The 27235-nt window shown below is 38.1% G+C and overlaps 1 protein-coding gene and 1 long non-coding RNA gene across 7 annotated transcripts; one reads left to right on the forward strand and one right to left on the reverse strand.

The window, feature by feature from the left end:
- The first annotated feature begins 487 nt into the window (after positions 1-487).
- On the forward strand, positions 488-7323 carry LOC107795488 (uncharacterized). Of its 6 annotated transcripts, none has more exons than XR_001650113.2 (6): positions 1694-2220; positions 2377-2459; positions 3071-3177; positions 3566-4427; positions 5985-6138; positions 7096-7323. It is a non-coding gene; the product is annotated as an uncharacterized LOC107795488 (long non-coding RNA). The 6 variants fall into 6 exon arrangements; XR_001650116.2 differs by lacking the exon at positions 2377-2459 and having other exon boundaries at positions 1756-2220; positions 3566-3648; positions 4339-4427; positions 7096-7300; XR_001650112.2 differs by lacking the exon at positions 2377-2459 and having other exon boundaries at positions 1759-2220; positions 3566-3648; positions 4335-4427; positions 7096-7300.
- A 1677-nt stretch (positions 7324-9000) lies between these two features.
- On the reverse strand, positions 9001-10567 carry LOC107795490 (trihelix transcription factor GT-3b-like). Its single transcript, XM_016618147.2, has 2 exons — positions 10158-10567; positions 9001-9662 (listed from the first exon to the last, which is right to left on the reverse strand). The coding sequence occupies exons 1-2, from the start codon at positions 10443-10445 to the stop codon at positions 9168-9170; spliced, it is 783 nt and encodes a 260-aa protein (XP_016473633.1). The 5' UTR covers positions 10446-10567; the 3' UTR covers positions 9001-9167.
- Positions 10568-27235: the final 16668 nt, after the last annotated feature.

The following is a 27235-nucleotide window of genomic DNA, read 5'->3' on the forward strand; positions in this document are numbered from 1 at the left end:
TATTCAATTCGATTGTATACACTATATTCAATTAGGATATATTTGTGTTTATATATTTATATTGTATTCAATTTCACTGTATTGAATTCTGTTATATTCGAACAATAAAAAATCAAGAAATAGGGTGTATACCAGTACTCTATTCAGTTCGGTTGTATACATTGTATTCAATTTGGTAATATTCATTCTCAACAATTTTATATTGTATTCAATTCAACTGTATTCAAACAACAAAAAATTACAAAACAATGATATTCGGTTGTATTTAATTTACTGTATTCATCTGTAGCTACTTTTACACTATATTTAATTCGGTTGTATTCGAACAACAAAAATTCAAAAAATACGGAGATATGCCAGAAACAATAACCTTCAGAACAGATAAATACATTCAAAAATATAAGAAAATTAATTGTATTTGCATTGAAAAATACATAATACACTCAAATTTGAGTATATTTGTACAGAATACAATATATTTGTACAAAATATTTCTATCAATGTATGTGACTAGGGGCGGCAAAATGATTAAAAGAAAACAGTTAACCACCCATATTATTCACTAAAAAATAGGTTGAATAATGAACTATTTAAAAACGGGTCAAATATAGATAAGAACAATATTATTCATTTATAAAATATATAACCAATGAATATCTAATGAGTTTAACTTTTATATGTGTAAAGCTTCAAATTGGAAGTCCCTTAAGTTTAATAAATTAGAAATTCTCCCAAAAGTGATCATATTGATGAAGTCATGGATAACTTGGTTACCTATATTATTCGCCGGTTAACCCGTTTTTTATCCGTATCACATATGGGTCGGGTCGGAGAATTTATCCGATTTTTCATTAACCGCTTTTTATCCGTTCTATATCCGATCCGACCCGCCCGTTTGGCACCCCTATATGTGACTCAATAGCAAATAAGAGAAAAAGTTCCCGGAGATAACGTCTTCCGGCCAAACAAATCACCACCCCGTTCTCTCCACACATCACCAGCCTCCATCGTCTGGATCTAACGCCGGATCTGGATATTAAAACTCTTTCATTTTCAACTGAAAAGAAAAAGCTTCAACAAAAAGAAATTGGGCGTTGAGTACTCAAATAGCATTTGATGCCTGCAGATCTATCATGGCTTATTGCATTTGTAAAAAAAAGGCTCTTATATCCAATCAATCGGCTAAGGTTTCACAGATTTCGTTCTGTTCGGAAAACTTGTTTTAACGCCGGCCAAGCAAATCACCATCTGGATCTGGATCTGACACCGGATCCGGACAGCAGCCTTCGAGGGCGAAGAGAGAGGGAAATGGAGAGTAAGTTGAAGGAGAAGAGGGATAGGGTTGTGGGAAAAAATTGGGGATCAATTTTATATATTTGTACTTTATTATAAAATATAAAAAATGGCTATAATAAATGAAGTGTATTATTTAGCTATAGCACCTAGCCAATTCTACAGTCTTTATAAAAACAATTCTCCTACATAGTTTTTCAAAAAAAAGGTGAATTAACCGAGTGATCTCCCTCTACTAGGAGTTCGTCCACTACCTTATATGATTGATACTTTAGGCGTAAGTTCATTCCATTTGCTAATTGTTATTGCTCCGGATTTGGCTGGATTCAATAAATTTTGATTAGATTCTGTATTTGTATTAAAAAATTAATTAAATATTTAATTATAAATTTAGTAATTAAAATGAACTATGAGTCCGTTGGCAAATATAGAACTCATGAATTATAAATGCTGACTCTGCCACCATAGAAAGTACTCCTTAATATTGTTTCCAGTAAACTGAATGCTGTATCCATTAAATGCCAATAGCATAAACATGATGAAATATGTAATTGCCCTTCTATGTGCTATCTATTTCAGAAAATAATGGGAACGGGCACAAGTATTTTTTTTTTTATATATATTAGAAAAGCTAGTGTTTCGACATGTGTGCTTAAAGTCCTTTAAGGAAAAGTTAAGGATATTGTTGTCTTTTCAGATAACCTAAGTAGCCACGTATCATTTGGCCACCGTTGCTCTGGTTCATCTCCCTTCTTCGTGGTCCACTCCTCTCTTTCTTCATCGCCATGCTCGAACTTAATTAGCTAATCCATCTGTTTTCAACGTCTTTATCCAGAATCCCTCAATGCTTTCCTCGATTTCTTTTGCTAGCACGAATTCACCAGTGCATGGATTTGACGATCCCAACGATTGTAGTTCCGATAAATGGTGATCTTCTGTTTGTTTGCTTATTAGTGAATAATCTTAGGGTTTCGCTTCTTGATATTATTGATAAATAATTTGAAGTTTATAGTGCTGGAGTTTTCTCGGCCATTTTTAGGTAAACCCTACTGAAAAATTTCACCTCTATTGATCCATGCCTAGATCTGACCAAAAATTGGAAGAAAGTGATAAAACATGTGGAAGAGGAACAAAGTTGAGGACTCTTCTATGCCTTTTGTTTAAAGGTTGATATAGCAATCAAATTCGAACTTTTTTTGGTTGGATTTATTTTATTTTGTGAAATCACTGAAATTTGTATTTACTACTTTGACATTTCAACTAATATGTTATTCAAAGAAATTAATTTTTTCAGTAGCATGTTTGCATGTTTTAAAAAGCCAAAAGTGCTCAATTTTTGTCGGTTTGATATTAGGAAATAGGAATATGTTATTCATAGACACACAGAGAGCATTAGTAGCTGGCCTTTATATACTCTTTAGGTGATAATATTTTTGGTTGCTTTAAATCTGTTTTAAAATTTTTTGAACCAATAAACATTCCGACTAATTTTCTGGGTGCTTGTTCAAGCTTAGTTATCAATGATTTGCCATTTGATAAAGCCGGCAGATTCTTTTATCTCGCAACGCTGAACATAAGAAGGCTACGACATAAAGTTCACATCTCTTTATTTCTTCTTTATAGTACTTTCCCCATCTATGGTAGTTTTAATTGCAAACTTGCATTCTGTCAACAGATGATACATTGATTCTTTCTTATTTCGAAATTGATTAATATTATTTTTTTTCTGAATGCTCTATAGTTTATCTCTTAAGTTATATTTCTCACGGATGTTTAGGTTCCCAGATCTTAGAGACTGTACGAGGACGACAAATATGTCTAATATTATAGCATTTTCAGTTGTGATGCCTACAATTACCTGAGGTGTATGAACAAGGCTTCAAGGTGAGTTTTCTCACCTATTTAAGTTCTTTCTTTCTCTTTCGTGGCTGGATTAATATATCATATGTGTAAGTGTATACTGTGGGATGAACCATTGATAGAACAAGGCCTCAAGCGTGATAATATCATGTGGTTCAATGATTCAAGATTTAAAATTTTGAATACAATCCAGAGACCCAATAAAGCGAGAAGCAAGAACTAGAAAAACTGCCAATAAAGATCTAGATACATTCACAAGTTCTCTCTTCAGTGACACTATACCTATTATAGGAGGTCATTTTTCTTTCTAACAATCTCTTGGCTGTTAAGTGTCTGTGTTATGATTATAGTGGTAATCTTCATCGGCCAATAAAGCTAAGATGGTATGACTGTTGTTGACTATACTTGACAGTATCAAAAGTTCTCCCTGCTCACAATGGAGATGACCCACTACTTCTCGAAGTCAACTAACAATTGGTTTTACCTTGGGCAGAGGTATGTCTTTTGATGCATTTCAAGCATGTTAAATGATTCTGGCGTTTATCTTAGTTTCCCTCTTTGGTTACAGGGAAGATATATACTGAAGAATTAGAAACCTTAGACATGATCTATAAGCAAGCACCCTACGAGTTATGTCAGTTGATGTCTCCACTAAACTATGCCTTCATAATGGAGGCATTTGTAATGTGTCTCGAGAAGAAATCTAGGTTCAGAATGCCCACCATTGTGACGCCTTTTATGTTATACTACATCATGCTTAAAGAGTTTCGACGTGTCTGTTTTTAGTCATTACATTCATAGCTGAGGGTATTTTGGCCATTTAATCTCTTAGCATTTCGGGGTACTTACGTGTCTAGCAATCTGCTAGCCACTGTCATAACGTGGCCTTAATCCCTGTCAGGGTATACTTACGTCCCCCCTTCTCTATAGTCTTCTCCGTCTCTCTCCTTTACTTACTACATCCACTTGTATTTTCTTAGATTCTTTCGCAATTTTGTACAAGATAATTGCTTTCGCTCTGGCTTCTTTTCCTCCTATCATGGATTTCATTGTTCCTGGGTTCTTTTATGGATGTGGGTAGTTGGCTTCAATTTGTTTATAGTTGTGTGTGTTTTTTCTTTCATTCCCTCCATAGCTCTTAATCACAGTAGGAGGAAAATCAAGTCTTACACTCCATTTAGTTAGATTTTCAGGGAATGAATTTCTCCTGCTGGTAGCATCCGGAGTAAGCTCCATTTTGGAAAAAACAAATTGAAGCTTCAATTTTGAGAAAGGTAACAATTTCAGATTCCTCTGAATTTTTTTTTATTCTCACTCTTTTGCTCAAATGTTTTGTTATTTTAGTTTTTTTGGGTTTTCATGTGGTAATTAATTCTTAGTTTTTAATTGTAGTTTATCTGATAGTATTGGTATTATTATCCTCCAGTTTCCTACTTCGTCTTCTTGACTATCCGAACCAAGTAAACGCTCAGAGTGATTTGTCCAAGGTGTAAGCATGTTTGGAGTTTTCAGACCGCTGATTGGCTATTTTGAGATATAATTCTTTCAATTATAGTAATGGGTGGAAGTTTACATGGGTAATACTGAGATGTAGTTTGGAGTTACCTTTTGTAATCTTAAATTATCTGAATTTAGGTAGATAAATAGTGTGTATAAGCTATAAATATGTTAATGGCACCAAATCGGACAATATCAGAAGCTTTGTGAATAAAATTCCTCGAAAGTTATGTTCAAGGCCCTGATACAGTAGAAGCCATGAACTATTTTCAATATATGCAGTGTGGAGCTGCCTCAGGTAAAAGAAAGGGAAAAAGAAGGGGATGTAAGTATACCCTGCACAGCAATATGACTACGTCAACTATTTTGCCTAGGAAATATTAAGAAGGCCATATAGAAAATAATGCCAACTTTATGCATGAACTAACAATCACGTTAAAGACTTCAGTACTAAAGTATTAACGAACAGAAAATTTAAGAAAAACAGTAATTTCTGAGAATGCGTGTATTGGCTGCTAATATCCATACGGCAATGAATAATGATAATGTTGCCAAATAGGATTAGGTGATTGATAAGTATTTTCAAGTGAGAAGTCTCAAAATTAAGAATATCATGCACTTAATTAGACACTGACAAAGTTGCAAATACAACCTGCAACAAGAAATCAAATGTTAACTCAAGACTATTCAACAAGAAGCAAATTGTGGAGTGTAGTATCTGTTCTTTATGTTTACTATCATATCATTTGAATTCAGAACAAAAGGCAGATATTTGCTTAAGAATGAGATTTGTTCTTCAAAGTTATAATATTGTTCTCATTCTGAGCAATTTAGGTGGATTTATATTATTAAACTGATTGTATCTCCATAGTTGGTTTAGGCTTCAAAGAACACATTGACACTTGATTAAAAGCTTACAGAATTTGCTCTGCATTGAGTTCTTGAGAAATCTACGCAGTATAAGTATTCTACAATATTCATTATTTATTTGCCCGACTGTGTAGGAGAATGGTGAGAATATAAGAAAATTAGGTATATGAAATAGATTTAACATCACCTGAACATTTAGTTTGAATATACAAACTTGTGCCTCAAAGCTTGGACCAGTGCTTGCTGAGATCTTACCAATTTTCGGGTTCCTCATAATTATTCATGAAAAATTCTATCCAAGCTTTTGACAGGGTGTTTTTTAGTTGTGTAATCTGTTAAGTGAATTGTTCTCATGCTTAATACCTCTTCTGTGTTTTTATTTTGAACATTTGATTTGGTTATAATTATGATTATTAAGGAAGACAGTATTACTTATTTCATATCGAATTCGATTATCATTACAGGATAGATAGTGGATAGCAGTATGACTGGATTTGAATTACATGTCACATATGAAGCTCATGTATGCTTGACAGAATGGCTGGTCAATTGAACATATGTGAAAACATGTGAATGTGTTTCCTTATACGGCAAGAGCACAAATAGCGTCTTAAAGAGGTATGTCAGTTACAAGCATAATCTACAATAATTTTTTGAGATTTTCCCAAAATCCAATGTATCTGTCTTATTGGGTATGATACCTTCCTCGGTGATTACCAACTTATTGGGCAGCTTAAGAGACTGGTTTGAGCCTTGAAAGTTTCTTGGATAAAATTAAGTTTTACTTTTACTCTTAATTTTGTTTCACATAAGATGTTGCATATGCATTCTCAATAACTCGCACATTCTTTTTGAACCTCAAAGACACCTCAAGTTCTGGTTCTTCTATGTGCCAGTATCCGTGGTTTATTCTGTTAAGGTAAACACATAAGTGCTATCTAAAGTTTACCACAATAATTTTATAAGTTGCTATGTGCTTTTGATTCTTCAAATTGTATTATTTTTGAAGCATTATACTGGTACTTCGCACCTTTAAAATCCGAAGCAGCCAAATTAAAAAACAACACAGAGAACAAGTTAGCCAAAGAGATATGACTGTAAAATGAAAAGACCTACTAAAGTTAAGGTCGAACATGTTTAATATTTTAAATAACCAAAAGTGTACACGAAGAACTATTTGGTCCCTTTCTTTCTTCTACCTTGAAAACTTCAAAGTCCTGCTCTTTGTTCTTCAGTCATTACTTTGATTATGATTGAAAGCTATGTTACAGCCAACTTCAATGGCTATTTTCTTTCTGGCTTCTTTGACAGAGTTATTATTATTATTACTCTTTGATCTTAGTTGATTAAAGTTCAGGCACAATTAACCATATGCACAAAGATAGACAATATTTGAAAAGGTGTGTAATTGACAAATAAAATCTGCAGTTCCATTATAAAAAATTTAAATTGTCCAATTTAAGACATCTAATGTTTTTCTTATTATGTAATTGACAAGAACTATACCACTAAGACAAGTTTGCGCTTAGTCTAATATATGGATTAACATTTAATCATTACTTCACGATTTTGCAGGTGGTCTTTTTGGTCAAAGATTGCTAAGGAGGACACGAGACACAACGCAAAAAATGAATCACTTTTTGCCAATATGTAAATAGTACTCCTACATGTATGAAAAATGACAAACTTTAGCATCTAATAGTAAGATGTTCTCGTGGATGTAAACGATGTATCATTTAGCAACCATGTAATATCCATGAGTGGATATTTTAATCCAAAATGTATGTAAATGATATCTAGCAATTAGTATGTGGTGTGTGTGTATATATATATATATATATATATATATATATATATATATATATATATATATATATATATATATATATACACACACACACACACACACACACACACACACACACATCTATATATATATATATATATATATATATATATATATATATATATATATATATATATATATATATATATATATATATACACACACACACACACACACACACACACACACACACACACACACACACACACACTGTGCTGGCACATGCCATCACAACCTAGCAGACTAAGGACAGCCAAGCAGGCTAGCACGGGAAAAACGTGTCAATATTTGAGATTTCCAACTCCAAGCTTTGATCACATCCATTTACGCGTATCGCTGCTGGGGCTGGCAAACGGGCGGGTGGGGTCGGATAAGGATGAGTAATGTAAAAAACGGATAAATTATCCGATCCGATTCATATTTAATATAGATAAAAAATGTCAAAACAACACAAGCTAGCCAGTTTTTGGACTGGTCATTCAAAAATAGCCAGCGTTTGCCAAGTCATTGAAAATAGCCATTATTTTGCTGCAACAGAGACCGGTCCAGTATAATATATTGGAGTTCCAGCAAAGTATACTGGAACTCCAAACTCCAGTATAATATACTGGAGTTCCAGTATACTTATGCTGGAACTCCAGTATATTATGCTGGAGTATTTTTTCGAATTTTGAACAGTGTTTTCGTTCAGATTAATCTTTACATGAAAAATGGCTAAATTTCGATGACTTTTGAAACTGTGACTATTTTTGAATGACCACTCGTAAATCTGGTTATTTTTGAATTTCTCCCATAAAAAATGGGTTACCGGCGGATAATACGGACATGACTTCTTGAATATGATCACTTTTGGGAGAATTTTCAGCTAGTCTCCTAAACTTGAGGAACCCCCAATTTGAGGCTTTACAAATGTAAAAGCTAAACTAATTAGTTATCTATTTTCTAAGTAGATAATATGGTCTTATCCATTTGATCCGTTTTTAAAAGTTTCATTATCCAATCCATTTTCTAATAAATAATATGGGTAGATAACTATTTTTTTTAAATCCATTTTCCCACCACTAATCACTCATTGGAAATATGTTTATACATGAATGTTATATTTCATCCATCCAAGTAATTTATAGAAACAGATCAGAGAACTTTTAAGACCAATAAAAAAATGCTAATGAAATGCGACTATATATATTTCACAATAGACTATAGAATGATATTTTAATGTAGTCTACAGAAATATTACTATATGTATTGTAAACTCTATATTCATATCATAATGTTTTATAGAGTATGTGCATTATAGGAGTAAAATATGATCTATATAGTCAAGTGTGGAAATATCGTTCCTTCAGTTGCATGAATATCAATGTAATACTTAGGTAGATTCCTGTCCCACTTTTTTTTCTTTTTTCTTTCTTCTCCACAAGAATATATGAGAAGATTGTCTTTTAACAATAATAAAGCAAATAGTCTGGCATACTAATAGTAAACATTAAGTATAATGTAGAGACTGAACCTTTAAAGAGCCCCAAGATTTTGGTCTAGACGGGTTTGAATTAGATTTGCACAAATAAAAATCTAATGTATATTTAAAGGAGAAGGATCGTACAAGTTGGACTAATCCATTATCTACCAAATTTAGAATAGTGTCTAAGATCAAAGAACGGATCGAAACTTTCTTATAAATTGCAAAGAAAAAAAAGAGAATTAACATGCATGGAGCATTTTTTCCACCCTCTAAATGGAGGGAATTATTTCAACCTCTCAAAAAAATATTTGTAGGAAAAGTAGTGTAGCTTATAAGCTAGCTTATGGCACTTGTATCTTCACTTCTAAGCTTGTTGAGAAGTGCAGTAATAAGGGCATTTCTCTTCTCAGCTCTTGCTTCTTCTCTCATTTTCCATTGCTCTTCTCTTTCTCTCCATCTCTTTTCCATCATTAGCCTCTCATTTTGTAATGCCTCCATTGTTTGTCTCCATTCCATCTCCTTTATTTTCCTCTCTTCTTCCCTTCTTTCATATTCTTTTTGCCATTGCATTTCCAATTCCATTTGTTTCTTCATAAACTCATCCAAAATTTCCTTTAAATTCCCACTAGCAACATTACTACTGCGACTACTACTTGTGTTTCCCTTAAGCTTTCTTTTCTTTTTATTACTACCTTTTTCTTCTTCACTATCCTCATCATTTTCCTCCTCTTCAGCCTCCATTCTTAGCATTCTCTCCATAAAAATCGCTAGCAACTCGTTGTAAAATGGAAATTGTTGTCTTAGAGCTTCCGCTTCCGTTGTTTCACAACCCTAGAAATACATATAGGACGAATAATAACTTTCATTTAAGAACTTTTAAAAAGTCGTAGAAACTCAACAACCCTATGAATTTATTGAAGTCTCTTTATCAAGATGAAAGTCAAAATGAAATACTAAAATTTAAACTACTTATACTAATGAACATTCTTAGAAAAGAAACATAGTAAAGAATCCATCAATTCTCTTCTTGTTTCTTAATGAAAATCGATCAATGCATACTCCTTTTCCATTCTATATGGAGTAACACTTTTTCATTTTTAGTCTGCCCACGACACTTTTTTATAATTTAATGTTATATAACTTTAACAAATTGTCATTTTACTCTTATCACATGCTGTTTATAACCATAAAAATCTCATATCGTGTGCTCAAAATCATAAGTTCTAAAGATACTTTCGATATGTTTTAAAAAGGCCTTTTTTTTTGGTTAAAATTCGTGCAGAGTTAATGTTAAACACGATCATATAAAATGAATGAAAAGAATACCTTATAGCGAGTGACGAGATTCTTCCATTTGCACTTGCACTGCTCAGCACTGCGATTGTAACCCTTTTCTTTCATTTTAGTGGCTATAACTTCCCACAGAAGCTTGTTGCGTTTCGTCTCCATAAAATTCTGGTCCATCTCTCCTCGAATCATCAAAAAATCCTTTGTTTCTTGAATATTCCATTGTGGAAACCTATCTCCAACCCCAACTCCACTTGTATCAATATTCAGTAAATTTTGCTGACTTATAAACTGATACTGATTATAAAGATTAGGTTGACCCTCCATATTATTAACAACCCTAGATGTATAAATTATGTAGTATATGTTTGTTTGAATTAAAAATATGTAGAAAAATAAAAGAGGTAAGTTTTACTTAACAAAATGGCAAGGAAACGAAAAGAAAAGATTAGGGGATAGAGAAGAAAAAAGGTTTTATATGAAGGAGGAAGAAAAGAAAGGGTGATGTGAATCCAATGTGTGTATTTGTCAAACAAAAATAGTACTACTATATATAGTATTTCTTTGTGATGTTACTTCTTTTCAAGATTTCAAAAAGAGTATTTTTTTTTCCTTCAAGGGACTAGTCTTGATATCCAGTCCTAATCTCTCTACGCGGAAATTTATTCTTTTTCTTTCCCTATTTGCCAAATTAATTAATTACAGTATCTACTAAATTAAGCGAAAACATTAATTAATTACCAAATGATATCCACATTTGTTCATATTGCGTTAAAGTATAGTCAAGCGGACGAAAGAAATAGAGCCCTTAATTCAGGTGGGGCTTTGTCTTTGACCAGTTGTACATACTTTTTCTACGTGCTTTCCATTGTTGATCTCATGCATTTTGGATCGTACTCGTGTATTATTTGGTTGGTATAAAATAAAATACGTAGAAAATTTGTAATGATACCGTGGTATCTTTTTATGTGGTATACAATACGAATTGTTCGTTGGTTTAAACCTATGACCTAAAGCAATCTTTAATTTAACTCATGTAAAGCTTTAAATAAAACACTTGTACATATTTGGAGATTAAAATTTGTATTTAATTCCGAAAAATATTATGTTAGGATGAGGAGATTTTTTGTTGAGATTAAAAGAGTACCAACTAGAGGATGGACTAGTTTGAAACCCCGTTGCCACTTAATTACTACTAGAAGTTTCCCTCCTGCGTCAAACACTTTTTATCTTTTATCACATAAAACTGGAAAAAATATTTTTTGGGTCATTTTTATTTCTAACATCTAAATAAAAATGAATATGAGAAATGATATTATAGATATATAATAATCAATTGCTATAATAGACAAAAACAGAGCAGGAGAAAGGAAATTTTTATGGAGAAATTTTGATTATATTCCTTTTTTTTTTCGTTGTGTTCACAATAGAGTAATACTACTAATAAATAGATAGTGTCAGTTGACATAACAACTTCTTTTTTCCATAAAAAAAAAACTGGATTGGTCACTTTTTGGCCGGCTATTAGAGTTTAGCCATATTTTAAATTGTAATAGCAAAATAGTTATTGGTCTGATTAAATTAACGTTTTTGCCCTCAATAAAAATACGAAATACAACTCCAGCAATCGGTACTAGAGTTGAAGTTTTAACAAGTGGAACCCCGGTAAACTGTGTTGAAATTAAGAAATTTGCTGAAATTTCAAACCCAGGAACGATTCCTAATCTTTGAATCATTACTCGTAAAAAAATCAGGAATGATTCTTAATTTTTGAACCTTTACTAGCGCAAAAATCTAGAAACGATTCCTAATTTTTGAATTCACGTTGTTGTCACGATCCCAATTTTCCTCCGTACGATGTCGTGATGACACCTAGTCTCTAAGATTAGGTAAGCCTAACATTTATACAGAAATAACTGAATTAATGATTAAAGTCTCAAAAACTCAACAACTAATATAAAGAAACTCCGCAACTCAGTATATACAACTTCCCACAATCCGGTGAATACAAGTCACAAGCTCTATAAGATAGTACTGAACACCTTTATACATCACTGTCTATAAAAGGATAAGGAAATGAAATAGACTAGGTAGATGGGGACTCCAAGGTCTGCGGACGCCGACATGCATACCTTGAAGTCTCCTAAGCTGAGCTTTCGCTAGTGCCTGAATTGGTAAGAGGTACCTGGATCTGCACAAAAAAATATGCAGAAGCGTAGCATGAGTACACCATAACGGTACCCAATAAGTGCCAAGCCTAACCTCGGTAGAGTAGTGACGAGGTCAGGTCAAGGCCCTACTGGAATAGATAAGAAAACTGAACGAGTAATTTAACAGTGTAATAATAATAACACTGGAAATGAAACAAGTAAGAAATATAATAAGATTGGCTACACTGAACAAGACAAATAATGCATCACGGAAGAAAACACGGAAGCAAGCAACAAAACACAAGTAAAGTAATAAAAGAGTATCAACAAGAATCACTACCGAGGTACTGCCTCGTAATCTCAAATCACAAATTATTTTACAATCTTTTCTTATATCAACCCGAGAGCCTTGCATATAATTTTGAAAATTATTTTTCCGAAATAGCTTCCCGTGTTTTAGCCCATCTTATCACACCCGTGGCTTCAAGTAGTTCCCCTACTAGCAACATGCATATCAAGCCCATCTTATCTCACCGCATGCGTTTCAATCCAAAAACCTTATACCACCGTATGCGTATCAATATCACAACGTATCACAAATCGCATCTCAAGTTTCCAATATCACAACTTGCCAAGAAACCAACAACAATAGAGTTTTAACAACAAGTAGCCTATGGCTCAACCATCATATGTACAAGAGTATCAACAATAACAACCGAAGGTGAATAACACAATAAGAATAGTATTTCACAACTTTACAACTTTGCCTCAAGTGGATTACGGCCTTCATAACTCAATACCAATTTCAATAACAAGATATTCCGAGAATAACAACTTCAGGTAAAGAGCTCAATAATTAAATAATAAATACGGAATAGAGGAGATAATACTTCAACTAAACAGGTAAGAACAATTTAACAAATAAGAGATAAGGCACGTAAGACATGTGAAGTTAGACTAATAATGATGAATATAACATGTTAAGGTAACTCAATTAAAGCATGAAAGGAATCTACATAGCAAAAATCGATAATTTTTACATTTAGCTCGTGTACACACTCGTCACCTTGCATACACGGCTTTCACATATCACAATTATCACAAAATAATACCAATCCTAAGGAAAAATTCCCCCACACAAAGTTAGGCAAGACACTTACCTCGAAACATGCTAACTCAATCCACTAGTAAGCCTTTCCTTGATTATCCAACTCTGAACGGCTCGAATCTAGCCACAATAACTTCATACCATAAATATAAACTATTGAAAACTATTTCGAACAATAAAGTTACGATATTTACAAAGACACAAAAACTCAAGTCAAAAAGTCAATCCAAGCCTGCCTCTCGGAACCCGACCAAAATTATAAAATCCGAATCCCCATTCGATAACGAGTCCAACCATGCAAGAATTACTCAAATATGACCTCAAATCACCTTTTAATTCCCCAAAATTTAGCCTAAGGAGTTTCACAAATATTTTCCCAAATTTTCAACTCAAAACACTAATTAAATGATGAAAACAACAATAGATTCGTGCAATATAGCGAAAACCGAGTTAGAATTTCTTACTCCAATGATTTCCTTGAAAAACTCTCGAAAAATCGCCACAAACCGAGCTCTCTAAGTCAAAAAAATGAGAATGAGATCAAACCCTCAAAAAATCCCTATTTCTGCCCAGCGATTTCGCTTCTGCGGGCAAGGGGTCGCATCTATGACGCCGCACCTGCAGAAAAACCATCACAAGTGCGGTTCTAACTTAAATCATGACTTTCCTCTTCTGCGAACCAAACACGCTTCTACAGAGAAAAGGCGCTTCTGCGCACACGCTTCTGAGGACGTTGTCCGCTTTTGTGATCCCAGGCCTTCCTGGCCATGTCCGCATCTGCGACCACAATCCTCACACCAGCGAGCTCGCAGATGCGGAAGGAACATCGCATCTGCGATTCCTGCATGGCCCAAAGCTCCTCACTTCTGTGATCAGCCTCTCGCTTTTGCGTGTCCGCACATGTGGCTAAACCCTCCACAGGTGCGATGACACTAGAACAACAGTGCTTCAGCAATGCATTAAGTTCAACATTGTTCCGGATTCAATCCGAATTACACCCGGGCTCCCCGGGACCCTGTCCGAATATACCAACAAGTTCCAATATACATAACGGACCTACTCGAGGCCAAAAATTACATCAAACAACATCGATTCTACGAATCGCAACCCAATTCAAGCCTATTGAAACTATGAACTTTCTAATTCTAAAACTAATGCCGATTCATACCAAAATAACTCCGATTGACTTCAAATTTTGCACACAAGTCATAAATGACATGACGGACCTATTCCAACTTCCGAAATCAAAATACGACCCCGATATCATTAAAGTCAATTCGCAATCAAACTTTTCAACCTTCCAAACTTTCAACTTTCTAACTTCCGCCAATTCAAGCCAAAATGACCTACGGACCTCCAAATAAATATTCGGACACACTCCTAAGTTTAAAATACCATACGAAGATATTGGAATCGTCAAAACTCCATTCCAGAGTTGTCTACACAAAGGTCAAACTACAGTCAACTCTTTCAACTTACAGCTCTAACTTAGGGACCATATGTCCCATTTCACTTCGAAACCAAAACCAAAACCAAAACCAAACACCCTCGTAAAGTCACGTAACCTTAATAAAACATAGAGGAGGCAGTAAATAGGGGATCAAGACTAAAATACTCCAAATGACCGGCCGAGTCGTTACATCATCCCCCTCTTAAAATAAACGTTTGTCCTCGAACAAGTATATAGATATACTTGAAGTGGTGAAAATATGAGGTTAACAGGCTGCGCATATCATGCTTGGTTTCTCAAGTCGCCTCTTCGACTGGTTAACCCCTCCACTGAACCTTCACTGAAGCAATGCTCTTCGACCTCAACTTTTGGACCTGCCTGTCCAAAATGGCCACCAGCTACTCAACATAAGACAAATCGTTGTCCAACTGGAATGAGCTGAAGTGTAACACATGAGACGGATCACCGTGATACTTCCAGAGCATAGAGCACATGGAATACTAGATGAACTGTAGCTAGACTAGGTGGCAGTGCAATCTTGTAGGCCACATCTCCAATCCTCTCAAGAATCTCAAAAGGTCCGATATACCTAGGGCTCAACTTGTCCTTCTTCCCGAACCACATAACACCCTTTATGGACGAAACCCGGAGCAATACCCGCTCCCCAACCATGAATGCAACGTCGCAAACTTTCTGATTCGCATAACCTTTTTATCTAGATTGGGCTGTGCGAAGTCGATCTTGAATCAATTTAACCTTTTACAAAGCATCCTAAATCAGGTCAGTACCCAATAGCCAAGCCTCGCCCGGCTCAAACCAACCCACTAGAGACCAACACCATTTCCCATACAAGGCCTCATATGGAGCCATCTGAATGCTCGACTGGTAGCTGTTATTGTAGGAAAACTCTGCAAGCGGCAAGAACTAATCCCAAGAACCCCCGAACTCCATCACACAGGTACGAAGCATATCCTCTAATATCTGAATAGTGCGGTCGGACTATCCGTCCGTCTGAGGGTGGAATGCTGTACTCAACTCAACCCGTGTGCCTAACTCAAACTATACGACCCTATAGAATCGCAATGTAAACTGCATACTGATCACTCCCAACTATGCGTTATAAAAAGGACTAAGCGGTAGTTACAAATATAATCCAGTTTACAAGTCCGGAGTCGAATCCCACAGAGAACTAAGGCTTAGCTAAAGCTGTTCAATATTGCTAAGAAACACAGTCCAAATAATTTCCTAATTATAGAGATTATAATATTTATTTCTAACTACTTAACTAACAACTATTATAAAGCAGTAAAATTATCAACTAACAAGGATGAAATTTGAGACAATACTAAGGAGGTCTAGAGTTATGATTTCTCCAATTGTCGGAATTCTTCCCACTATGGTTTCTATAATTTTGCCTAAGTATTTTCTACCGATCGTGAGTACTTCGGGTGTCATAATTCTCTTCTGAGCAACTACTACAATTTACTAGACATATTCTTCTGAACTACGCTAGCTGGCACTAGTTTACTGCTCACTAAGATCGCACCAAGGTTTCGTTATTCCTAATCCCACCTTTAAACCCTCCGTATTGATTCCTCACATACATCAGGAGTGATGTTGTTCAACAAATACCTAAATATGTATCCTTTTTCAAGCAATACATACTAAATAGGCACATTCAATTGATGGCCATTTAATCAACAACAATAAACACGTAGTTGAACAAGTAGAGAAATCCAACGACTCAATTATATAGAAATATAACAAGAATTTATCCTACAAAAGATTCTATCAAAACTCTAGATAACAAATTAGCTATTCATAATTGTATGCAAAACTACAATACTATATTTCATAACCAGTAATGGAAATAGGAAGAAGGAAGTGAAAAACTCGTAGAAGCATTCCCCGACTTGCTTCTAGTGTGTTCTTGACTCCTTAGGTCCAATCCCCCTAAAGTCGGTCTCCCTAAAAAATGGTGTTTAATATATATTTATATGTGTAGGGAAAAGGCCTAGACAAAATAACCAAGTCCAAAACCAATAAGGAGACAAAATAAGCTTTAAAAATCCGAAACACCCTCTCTACAGACCGTACCTCGCGACCTCTATAGCACGCTCCACCTTGCCTCAGGACTTGCCTCGCCAGCTCTGTAGTGAGCCACAAGGCTTTCGTCGCCTGCTCTCTCACGAGCAGAATGGCTCGTGTTGCCTGGAAGCTGCTTCGTTACTTTTCCATTTAATGTTCCTCAATCTGTTCCCTTTTCAATTTTTGATGCTGCCTAACTTTTGCAATTCTTTTCCTTTGCTTTCCAATTCTTCATTCTCTTTTCTTATTTTAATCATCAACCCATCACTATGTCTTCAATCATCAAATCATGACATCATAATATTTCCCATCATCAAATAATCACAAGCCATTCTTGTAGTGCATAAAATACACATAAAATCTCTACTTTGCTCCCAATTTCGTCTTCAACGTATCTACACATACAATAAGCTCAATTAAGCACAAATATAGTATAGTTTAGCATTAAAGCCCCAAAATTCAAGGTAAGTAATACACTAAAAATATGGAATTATAGCCAAACATCACGTACCCTAGTAAGAGATGATGGATAATGACACAACATGAAGTCGGACAATCTCGCTAATATAGACCTGAGCCAACTGCTCTAAAGAATAAGTAATCACCACTGGAATGAAATGAGCCGACTTGGTCAACCTATCCACAATCACCCATACTGCATCGAACATCCTCTGAGCTTGTGGGAGCCTAACAACAAAATCCATAGTAACTCGCTCCCATTTCCACTTTGGAATCTCTAGCCTTTGAAGTAATTCACCTGGCCGCTGATGCTCATACTTCACCTACTGACAATTTAGGAACCGAGCTACATACTCCACTATGTCTTTCTTCATTCTCCTCCACCAATTGTGTTGCCTCAAGTCCTGATACATCTTAGCGGCACACAGATGAATGGAGTACCGCAAACTGTGGGCCTCCTGAAGAATCAACTCACGCAACCCGTCTACATTGGGCACACATAGCCTGCCCTGCATCCATAACACATCGTCATACCCAATAGTGACGTCCTTAGTATCGCCGTGCTGAACCGTGTCCTTGAGGACAAGAAAATGAGGGTCGTCACACTAACGCTCTATCATACGATCATCTAGAGAAGACCGAGAAACCACAAAAGCCAAAACTCGACTCGGATCCGTAACATCCAACCTATCAAACTGGTTGGCCAAGGCCTGGACATCCAATGCTAATGGCCTCTCCATTGCCCGTAGATATTCTAAAATGCCAAGCTCTCCGCCTTTTGACTCAAGGCATCGGCCACCATATTGGCCTTCCCGAAATGATATAGAATGGTGATATCATAGTCCTTAAGCAACTCTAACCATCTCCGTTGATGCAAGTTAAGATCCTTTTGTTTGAACATATGTTGTAGACTCCGGTGGTCGGTATAAACCTCATAAGGGACACCGTACAAATAGTGCCGCCAAACTTTCAAGGCATGAACAATAGCTGCTAACTCAAGGTCATGGACAAGATAATTAGTCTCATGCATCTTCAGTTGTCTAGACGCGTAAGCAATTACCCTACCGTCTTGCATCAACACTGCATTGAGGCCAACACGTGATGCATCACAGTAAACAGTGTAAGACCCTGAATCTGTAGGCAACACCAATACTGGAGCTATAGTCAAAGCAGTCTTGAGCTTTTGAAATCTCTCCTCACACTCCTCGGTCCACCTGAACAAAGTACCCTTCTGGGTCAATCTGGTCATAGGTGTAGCAATAGATGAGAATCCCTCTACGAATCGACGGTAATACCCTACCAACCCAAGAAAACTCCGGATCTTATTGGCTGAAGATGGTCTGGGCCAACTCTGCACTGCTTCAATATTCTTTGGATATACCTTGATCCCCTCACTCGACACTACATGACCCAAAAATGCCTCCGAAGCAAGCCAGAATTTACACTTCGAAAATTTTGCATACAACTTCTTTTCTCTCAAGGTCTGAAGCACGATCCTCAGGTGCTGCTCATGATCCTCCCGGCTCCGGGAGTACACCAAGATGTCGTTAATAACATAATAATGAATGAGTAAAGATAGGGCTGGAATACACTGTTCATCAAGTGCATAAATGCTGCTGGGGCGTTGGTCAGCCCAAATGACATCACAAGGAATTCATAATGACCATACCGAGTCTTGAAGGCAGTCTTCAGAGTATCCAGCTCCCGAATCTTCAACTGAAGATAGCCTGACCGCAAATAAATCTTTGAGAACACTCTGACACCTTGTAGCTGATCAAATAGGTCATCAATACGTGGCAATGGATACCTGTTCTTTAATACAACTTTGTTCAACTGTCGATAATCAATACACATGCGCATAGAACCATCCTTCTTCTTTACAAATAAGACTGGAGCACCCCAAGGTGATACACTGGGCTGAATGAATCCCTTATCAAGCAACTCTTGCAACTGCTCCTTTAACTCCTTCAACTCCGCTGAGGCCATACGATATGGTAGAATAGAAATGGGTTGAGTGCCCAACAATAAATCAATACCAAAATCGATATCCCTATCGGGCGGCATGCCCTGAATATCGACCAAAAATACATCTGGATAATCCCTCACTACCAGAACTGACTCAACGGTAGGAGCAACACTACGTCTCTCACAAAGGTTAGATATGCCTCACATCCCTTCCCAACCATCCGCTGCGCCTTATGGAAAGACACTACCCTTCTAGGAACATAATCTAAAGTACATCTCCACTCCAACCGCAGTAAACCTGGCATAGCCAACGTCACCGTCTTGGCGTGACAATCAAGAATAGCACGATAGGGCGATAACCAGTCCTGCCCAAAATAATATCGAAATCTACCATATTGAGCAACAATAGGTTAGCTCTGGTCTCAAAACAACCAAGAACAACTAAACACGACCGATACACACGGTCAACAATAATGGAATCTCCTACTGGCGTGGACACATAGATAGGAGAACTCAAACAATCATGGGATATACCCAAATATGGAGCAAAGTAAGATAATACATAGGAATAAGTGGAGCCTGGATCAAATAAGATTGATGCATCTATATGACAAACTAGAACAATACTTGTGATAATTGAGTCGGATGCAACCGCCTCCGTCCTAGTAGGAAGAGCATAACCTTTGGCCTGGCCTACCCTTCTAGGGCAACCTCTACCCGCTCGACTTCCACCTCTAGCTGGCTGAGCAGCTGGAGTGGCAACTGGTGCGGTGACCACGACCTGAGAAGACTGAAGACCTTGTGGAATATGTGGGACTTGGGTAGTCTGTGGAGGTGCATCCCTCCTGAGTCTAGGGAAACCCCTCACTATATGACGAGTGTCACCACACTCAAAACAAGCTCTCGGAGGACGTGGCTGCTGGAACTGGCTCCTCTTTGTCTCCCTCTCCTCTCTCCCGACTCCACATACTCTCCAATCTCTTAGCGATCTCTATAATGTGTTGGTATTGGGTATCAGTCTCCAACTCTCGAGCCATGTTGAATCTAATATCGGGGTTGAGCCCCTCGATAAAGCAACGAACTCGCTCTCTGATAGTGGAAACTAATGCAAGTGCATGTATGGACAACTCGTTGAACCGAACTACATACTCTGATACGGTCATAGCACCCTAGCGCAACTGCTCAAACTCTGTGCGCCATGCATCCCGAATACTCTGGTGAACAAAATCCCTCATGAACATCTTTGAGAACTAAGCCTAGGTGAGTGAAGCTGCCTCGACCGAGCTACCCAAATCATATGCTCGCCACCATTAATAAGCCGCTCCCTTAAGCTGGAACGTAGTGAAAGAAATCCCACTCGACTCCACAATACCCATGGTACGGAGGATACGGTAGCACTCCTGAAGGAAACCCTTGCATCCTCTGAAGCCAAACCGCTGAAAGTAGGAGGGTGATACTTCTTGTACCTCTCGAGCCTGAGTTGCTCCCCCTCAGAAGCTGCTGCCCTAACCTCGGGCTGAGCTGGGGCAACCGGCTGCACTGGTATGACCTCTGGGACTTGGTCAACCTGGTCCCGACGCTCTGGGGTATGGGCGGCGGGAGTCTGTTCTCTTCCCCTGGCCTGAGATGTGGCAGGAGCAAGTGGCATCAACCCCACCTGAGCTAAAGTGCCAAACATGCTCAAAACCTGGGCGAGAGTCTCCTGAAGTGCAGGGGTAGTAACAGGCGTCTCAAGTGCCTGCCCTCCAACTAGAGATACTGGTGGCTCCTCTGTAGCAGCTCGTGCGGGTGCTCTGGCTGCACTACGTGGACGTCCTTATCCTCTTCCTCAGCCTCGGCCTCTCGCGGCTCTAGAAAGGGGCTCGGGTATCTGATCATCAGATCCAGCTGTGCGTGTCCTCAATATCTGTGAGAGAATAGAAAGATAAAGATTTAGAATTTCGAAGTCAACAGATTCGCACGATAAGGAATCAAAGAAGTGAAGCTTTTCCTAACAGTTCCATAACCTTCCGAAGATAAGCAAAGACATCTCCGCACCGATCCGTGAGACTCTATTAAACCTGCTTGTGACTCATAACACTTATGAACCTAGAGCTCTGATACTAACTTTGTCACGACCCCAATTTTCCTCCGTAGGATATTATGGCACCTAGTCTCTAAGACTAGGTAATCCTAACATTCATACAGAAATAACTGAATTAATGATTAAAGTCTCAAAGCTCAGCAACAAATATAAAGAAACTCTGCAACTTAGTTTATACAACTTCCCAAAACCCAGCGAAGAAAAGTCACAAGCTCTATAAGATGGTACTGAACACCTTTATAAATCACTGTCTATAAAATGATAAGTAAATGTCATAGACTAGGTAGAGGGGGACTCCAAGGCTTGCGGACGCGCGACAGGTATACCTTAAAGTCTCCGAAGCTGAGCTCTCGCTAGTGCCTGGACTGGTAAGAGGTACCTGAATCTGCACAAATAAATATGCTGAAGCGTAGCATGAGTATACCACAACGGTACCCAGTAAGTGCCAAGCCTAACCTCGGTAGAGTAGTGACGAGGTTAGGTCAAGGCCCTACTGGAATAAAAAAAACTGAACGAGTAATTTAATTGTGTAATAATAATAAAAATGGAAATTAAACAAGTAAGAAATATAATAAGATTGGCTACACTGAACAAGACAAATAATTCATCATGGAAAGAAAACACGGAAACAAGCAACAAAACATAAGTGAAGTAATAGAAGAGTATTAATAAGAATCACTACCGAGGTACCGCCTCGTAGTATCGAATCACAAATTATTTCACAATCTTTCCTTATATCACCGCGAGAGACTTGCATTTAGTTTTGAAAATCATGTTTTTGAAATAGCTTCCCGCGTTTTAGACCACCTTATCACACTGCGTGGCTTCAAGTAGTTTCACTACTAGTAACATGCGTATCAAGACCACCTTATCTCACCGCATGCGTTTCAAACCCTAAACCTTATACCAGCACATGCGTATCAATATCACAACGTATCACAAATTGCACCTCAAGTGCCCAATATCACAACTTGCCAATAGACCAACAACAATAGAGTTTTCACAACAAGTATCCTATGGCTCAACCATCATATGCACAAGAGTATCAACAATAACAACCGAAGGTGAATAACTCAACAAGAATGGTATTTTACAACTTTACAACTTTGCCTCAAGTGGATCACGACCTTCATAACTCAATACCAATTTTCAACAACAAGATATTCCGAGAATAATAACTTCAGGTAAAGAACTCAACAATTAAATAATAAATACGGAATAGTGGAGACAATACTTCAACTAAACAGGTAAGGAAAATTTAACAAGAGATAAGGCACATAAGGCATATGAAGTTAGACTAATAATGATGAATATAACATGTTAAGGTAACTCAATTAAAGCATGAAAAGAATATATATAGCAAAAATCGATAATTTCTACATTTAACTCGTGTACACACTCGCCACCTTACGTACACGACTTTCACATATCACAATTATCACAAAACAACACCAATCCTAAGGGAAAATTCCCCCCCACAAAGTTAGGCAAGATACTTACCTCTAAACACGCTAACTCAATCCACTAGTAAGCCTTTCCTTGATTATCCAACTCTGAACGGCTCGAATCTAGCCAAAATAAATTCATACCATAAATATAAACTATTGGAAACTATTTCGAACAATAAAGTTACGATCTTTACAAAGACACAAAAACTCAAGTCAAAAAGTCAACCCGAGTCCGGATATCAGAACCCGACCAAAATTACAAAATCTGAATCCCCATTCGATAAAGAGTCCATCCATGAAAGAATTACTCAAATATGACCTCAAATCGCCTTTCAATTCCCCAAAATTTAGCCTAAGGAGTTTCACAAATTTCCCCCAATTTTTCAACTCAAAACACTAATTAAATGATGAAAACAACAATAGATTTGTGTAATATAGCCAAAACCGAATTAGAATTTCTTACCCCAATGATTTCCTTGAAAAACTCTCGAAAAATCACCACAAAATGAGCTTTCTAAGTCAAAAAAATGAGATTGAGATCCTACCCTCGAAAATCGTTATTTCTTCCCAGCGATTTTGCTTCTGCGGGCAAGGGGTCGCATCTACGACGCCGCACCTGTGAAAAAACCATCGCATGTGCGGTTCTAACTTAAATCATGACTTTCCACTTATGCGAATCAAACGCGCTTCTGTGCAAGCACTTCTGCGGAGAAAAGGCACTTCTGCACACACGTTTCTGAGGACGTTGTCCGCTTCTGTGATCCCAAGCCTTCCTGGTCATGTCCGCATCTGCGGCCACAATCCTTGCATCCGCGAGCTCGCAGATGCGGAAGGAGCCTCACATCTACGATTCCTACATGGCCCAAATCCGATCACTTCTGCTATCTGCCTCTCTCTCTCTTTTTGCGTGTCCGCACCTGCAGCCAAACCCTCCGCAAGTGCGATGACACTCGAACAACAATGCTTCAACAATGCATTAAGTTCAACATTGTTTCAGATTCAATCTGAATCACACCCGGGCCCCCCGGGACCCTGTCTGAGTATACCAACAAGTTCCAATACACATAACGGACCTACTCGAGGACAAATATTACATCAAACAACATCGATTCTACGAATCGCAACCCAATTCAAGCCTATTGAAACTATGAACTTTCGAATTCTAAAACTAATGCCGATTCATACCAAAACAACTCTGATTGACTTTAAATTTTGCACACAAGTCATAAATGACATGACATACATATTCTAACTTCCGAAGTCAGAATCCGACCCAGACTCCGATATCATTAAAGTCAATTTTCGGTCAAACTTTTCAACCTTCCAAACCTTCAACTTTCTAACTTCCGCTAATTCAAGCCGAAACGACCTACAGACCTCCAAATCAACATCCAGACACGCTCCTAAGTGCAAAAATAACATACGTAACTATTGGAATCGTCTACACAAAGGTCAAACTACAGTCAACTCTTTCAACTTAAAGCTCTAACTTAGGGACCATATGTCATAATTCACTCCAAAACTCACCCGAAACCAAAACCAAACACCCCTTACAAGTCACTAACCATAATAAAATATAGAGGAGATAGTAAATAGGGGATCAAGACTAAAATATTCCAAACAACCGGCCGAGTCGTTACATCATCTCCCTCTTAATACAACCGTTCGTCCTCGAACGAGTATAAAGACATACATGAAGTGGTCAAAAGATTAGGGTAGCGGCTCCACATATCATGCTTGGTCTCTCAAGTCGCCTCCTCGACTGGTTGACCCCTCCACTGAACCTTTACTGAAGAAATTCTCTTCGACCTCAACTTTCGGACCTACCTGTCTAAATTGGCCTCCGGCTACTCAACATAAGACAAATCCTTGTTCAACAGGACTAAGCTGAAGTCTAACACATGAGACGGATCGCCGTGATACTTCTAGATCATAGAAACATGGAATACTAGATGAACGGTAGCTAGACTAGGTGGCAGGGCAATCTTGTAGGCCACTTCTCCAATCCTCTCAAGAATCTCAAAAGGTCCGATATACCTAGGGCTCAACTTGCCCTTCTTCCGAAACCTCATAACACCCTTCATGGGAGAAACTCGGAGCAAGGCCCACTCCCCAACAATGAATGCAACGTCGCGAATCTTCCGATCCGCATAACTCTTTTGTCTAGATTGAGATGTGCGAAGCCGATCTTGAATCAATTTAACCTTTTCCAAAGCATCCTAAACTAGGTCAGTACCCAATAGCCTAGCCTCGCCCGGCTCAAACCAATCTACCGAAGACCGACACCGCCTCCCATACATGGCCTCATATGGAGTCTTCGAATGCTCGACTGGTAGTTGTTGTTGTAGGCAAACTTTGTAAGCGGCAAGGACTAATCCCAAGAACCCCCGAAATCCATCACACAGGAATGAAGCATATCCTCTAATATCAGAATAGTGCGCTCGGACTGTCCGTCCGTCTGAGGGTGGAATGCTGTACTCAACTCAACCCATGTGCCTAACTCACACTGTACGACCCTCTAGAATCATGATGTAAATTTAGTACCCTGCTCAGAGATGATGGATTCCGGCACGCCATGATGCCGAAAAATCTCGCGAATATAGACTTGAGCCAGCTGCTATGAAGAATAAGTAGTCACCACTGGAATGAAATGAGCTGACTTGGTCAACCTATCCACAATCACCCATCTCTAGCCTTTGAAGTAATTCACCTGGCCGCTGATGCTCATACTTCACCTACTGACAATTTAGGAACCGAGCTACATACTCCACTATGTCTTTCTTCATTCTCCTCCACTAATTGTGTTGCTTCAAGTCCTGATACATCTTAGCGGCACCCAGATGAATGGAGTACCGCAAACTGTGGGCCTCCTGAAGAATCAACTCACGCAACCCATCTACATTGGGCATACATAACTTGCCCTGCATCCGTAACACACCGTCATACCCAATAGTGACCTCCTTGGCATTGCCGTGCTGAACCGTGTCCTTGAGGACAAGCAAATGGGGGTCATCATACTGACACTCTTTGATACGATCAGATAGAGAAGACCGAGAAACCACACAAGCCAAAACTCGACTTGGATCCGTAACATCCAACCTATCAAACTGGTTGGCCAAGTCCTGGACATCCAATGCAAATGGCCTCTCCACTGCCGGTAGATATGCTAAACTGCCCAACCTCTCCGACTTTCGACTCAAGGCATCGGCCACCACATTGGTCTTCCCGGGATGATATAAAATAGTAATATCATAGTCCTTAAGCAACTCTAACCATCTCCGCTGACGCAAGTTAAGATCCTTTTGTTTAAACAGATGTTGTAAACTCCGATGATTGGTATAGACCTCGCAAGGGACACCGTACAAATAGTGCCGCCAAATCTTCAAGGCATGAACAATAGCTTCTAACTCAAGGTCATGGACATGATAATTCTTCTCATGTATCTTTAGCTGTCTAGACGCGTAGGCAATTACCCTATCGTATTGCATCAACACCGCGCCGAGGCCAACACGCGATGCATCACAGTACACAGTGTAAGACCCCGAACCCGTAGGAAACACCGAGACTGGAGCTGTAGTCAAAGAAGTCTTGAGCTTTTGAAAGCTCTCCTCAAACTCCTCGGTCCACCTGAATGGAGCACCCTTCTAGGTCAATCTGGTCATAGGTGCATCAATAGATGAGAATTCTTCTACGAATCGATGGTAATACCCTGTCAAGCCAAGAAAACTCCAGACCTCAGTGGTTGAAGACGGTCTAGGCCAACTCTACACTGCTTTAATCTTCTTTGGATCTACCTTGATCCCCTCACCGAATCAAGCCAGAATTCACACTTCGTGCATATAACTTCTTTTCTTTCAAGGTCTGAAGCACGATCCTCAGGTTCTGCTCATGATCCTCCCGGCTCCGGGAGTACACCAAGATGTAGTCAATAACATAATAATGAATGAGTCAAGATAGTGCGGGGATACACTGTTCATCAAGTGCATAAATGCTGCTGGGGCGTTGGTCAGCCCATATAACATCACAATGAACTCGTAATGACCATACCGAGTCCTGAAGGCAGTCTTCGGAATATCCGGCTCCCGAATCTTCAACTGAAGATAGCCTGACCGCAAATCAGTATTTGGGAACACTCTGACACCCTATAACTGATCAAATAGGTCATTAATGTGTGGCAATGGATACATGTTCTTCAATGTAACTTTGTTCAACTGTCAGTAATCAATAAACATGTGTATAGAACCATCCTTCTTCTTTACAAACAAGACCGGAGCACCCCAAGGTGATACATTGGGCTGAATGAATCCCTTATCAAACAACTCTTGTAACTGCTCCTTTAACTCCTACAAATTCGCTGAGGCCATAC

This window comes from Nicotiana tabacum, chromosome 24 (genome assembly GCF_000715075.1).
Source record: "Nicotiana tabacum cultivar K326 chromosome 24, ASM71507v2, whole genome shotgun sequence".
Taxonomy (NCBI): domain Eukaryota; kingdom Viridiplantae; phylum Streptophyta; class Magnoliopsida; order Solanales; family Solanaceae; genus Nicotiana; species Nicotiana tabacum.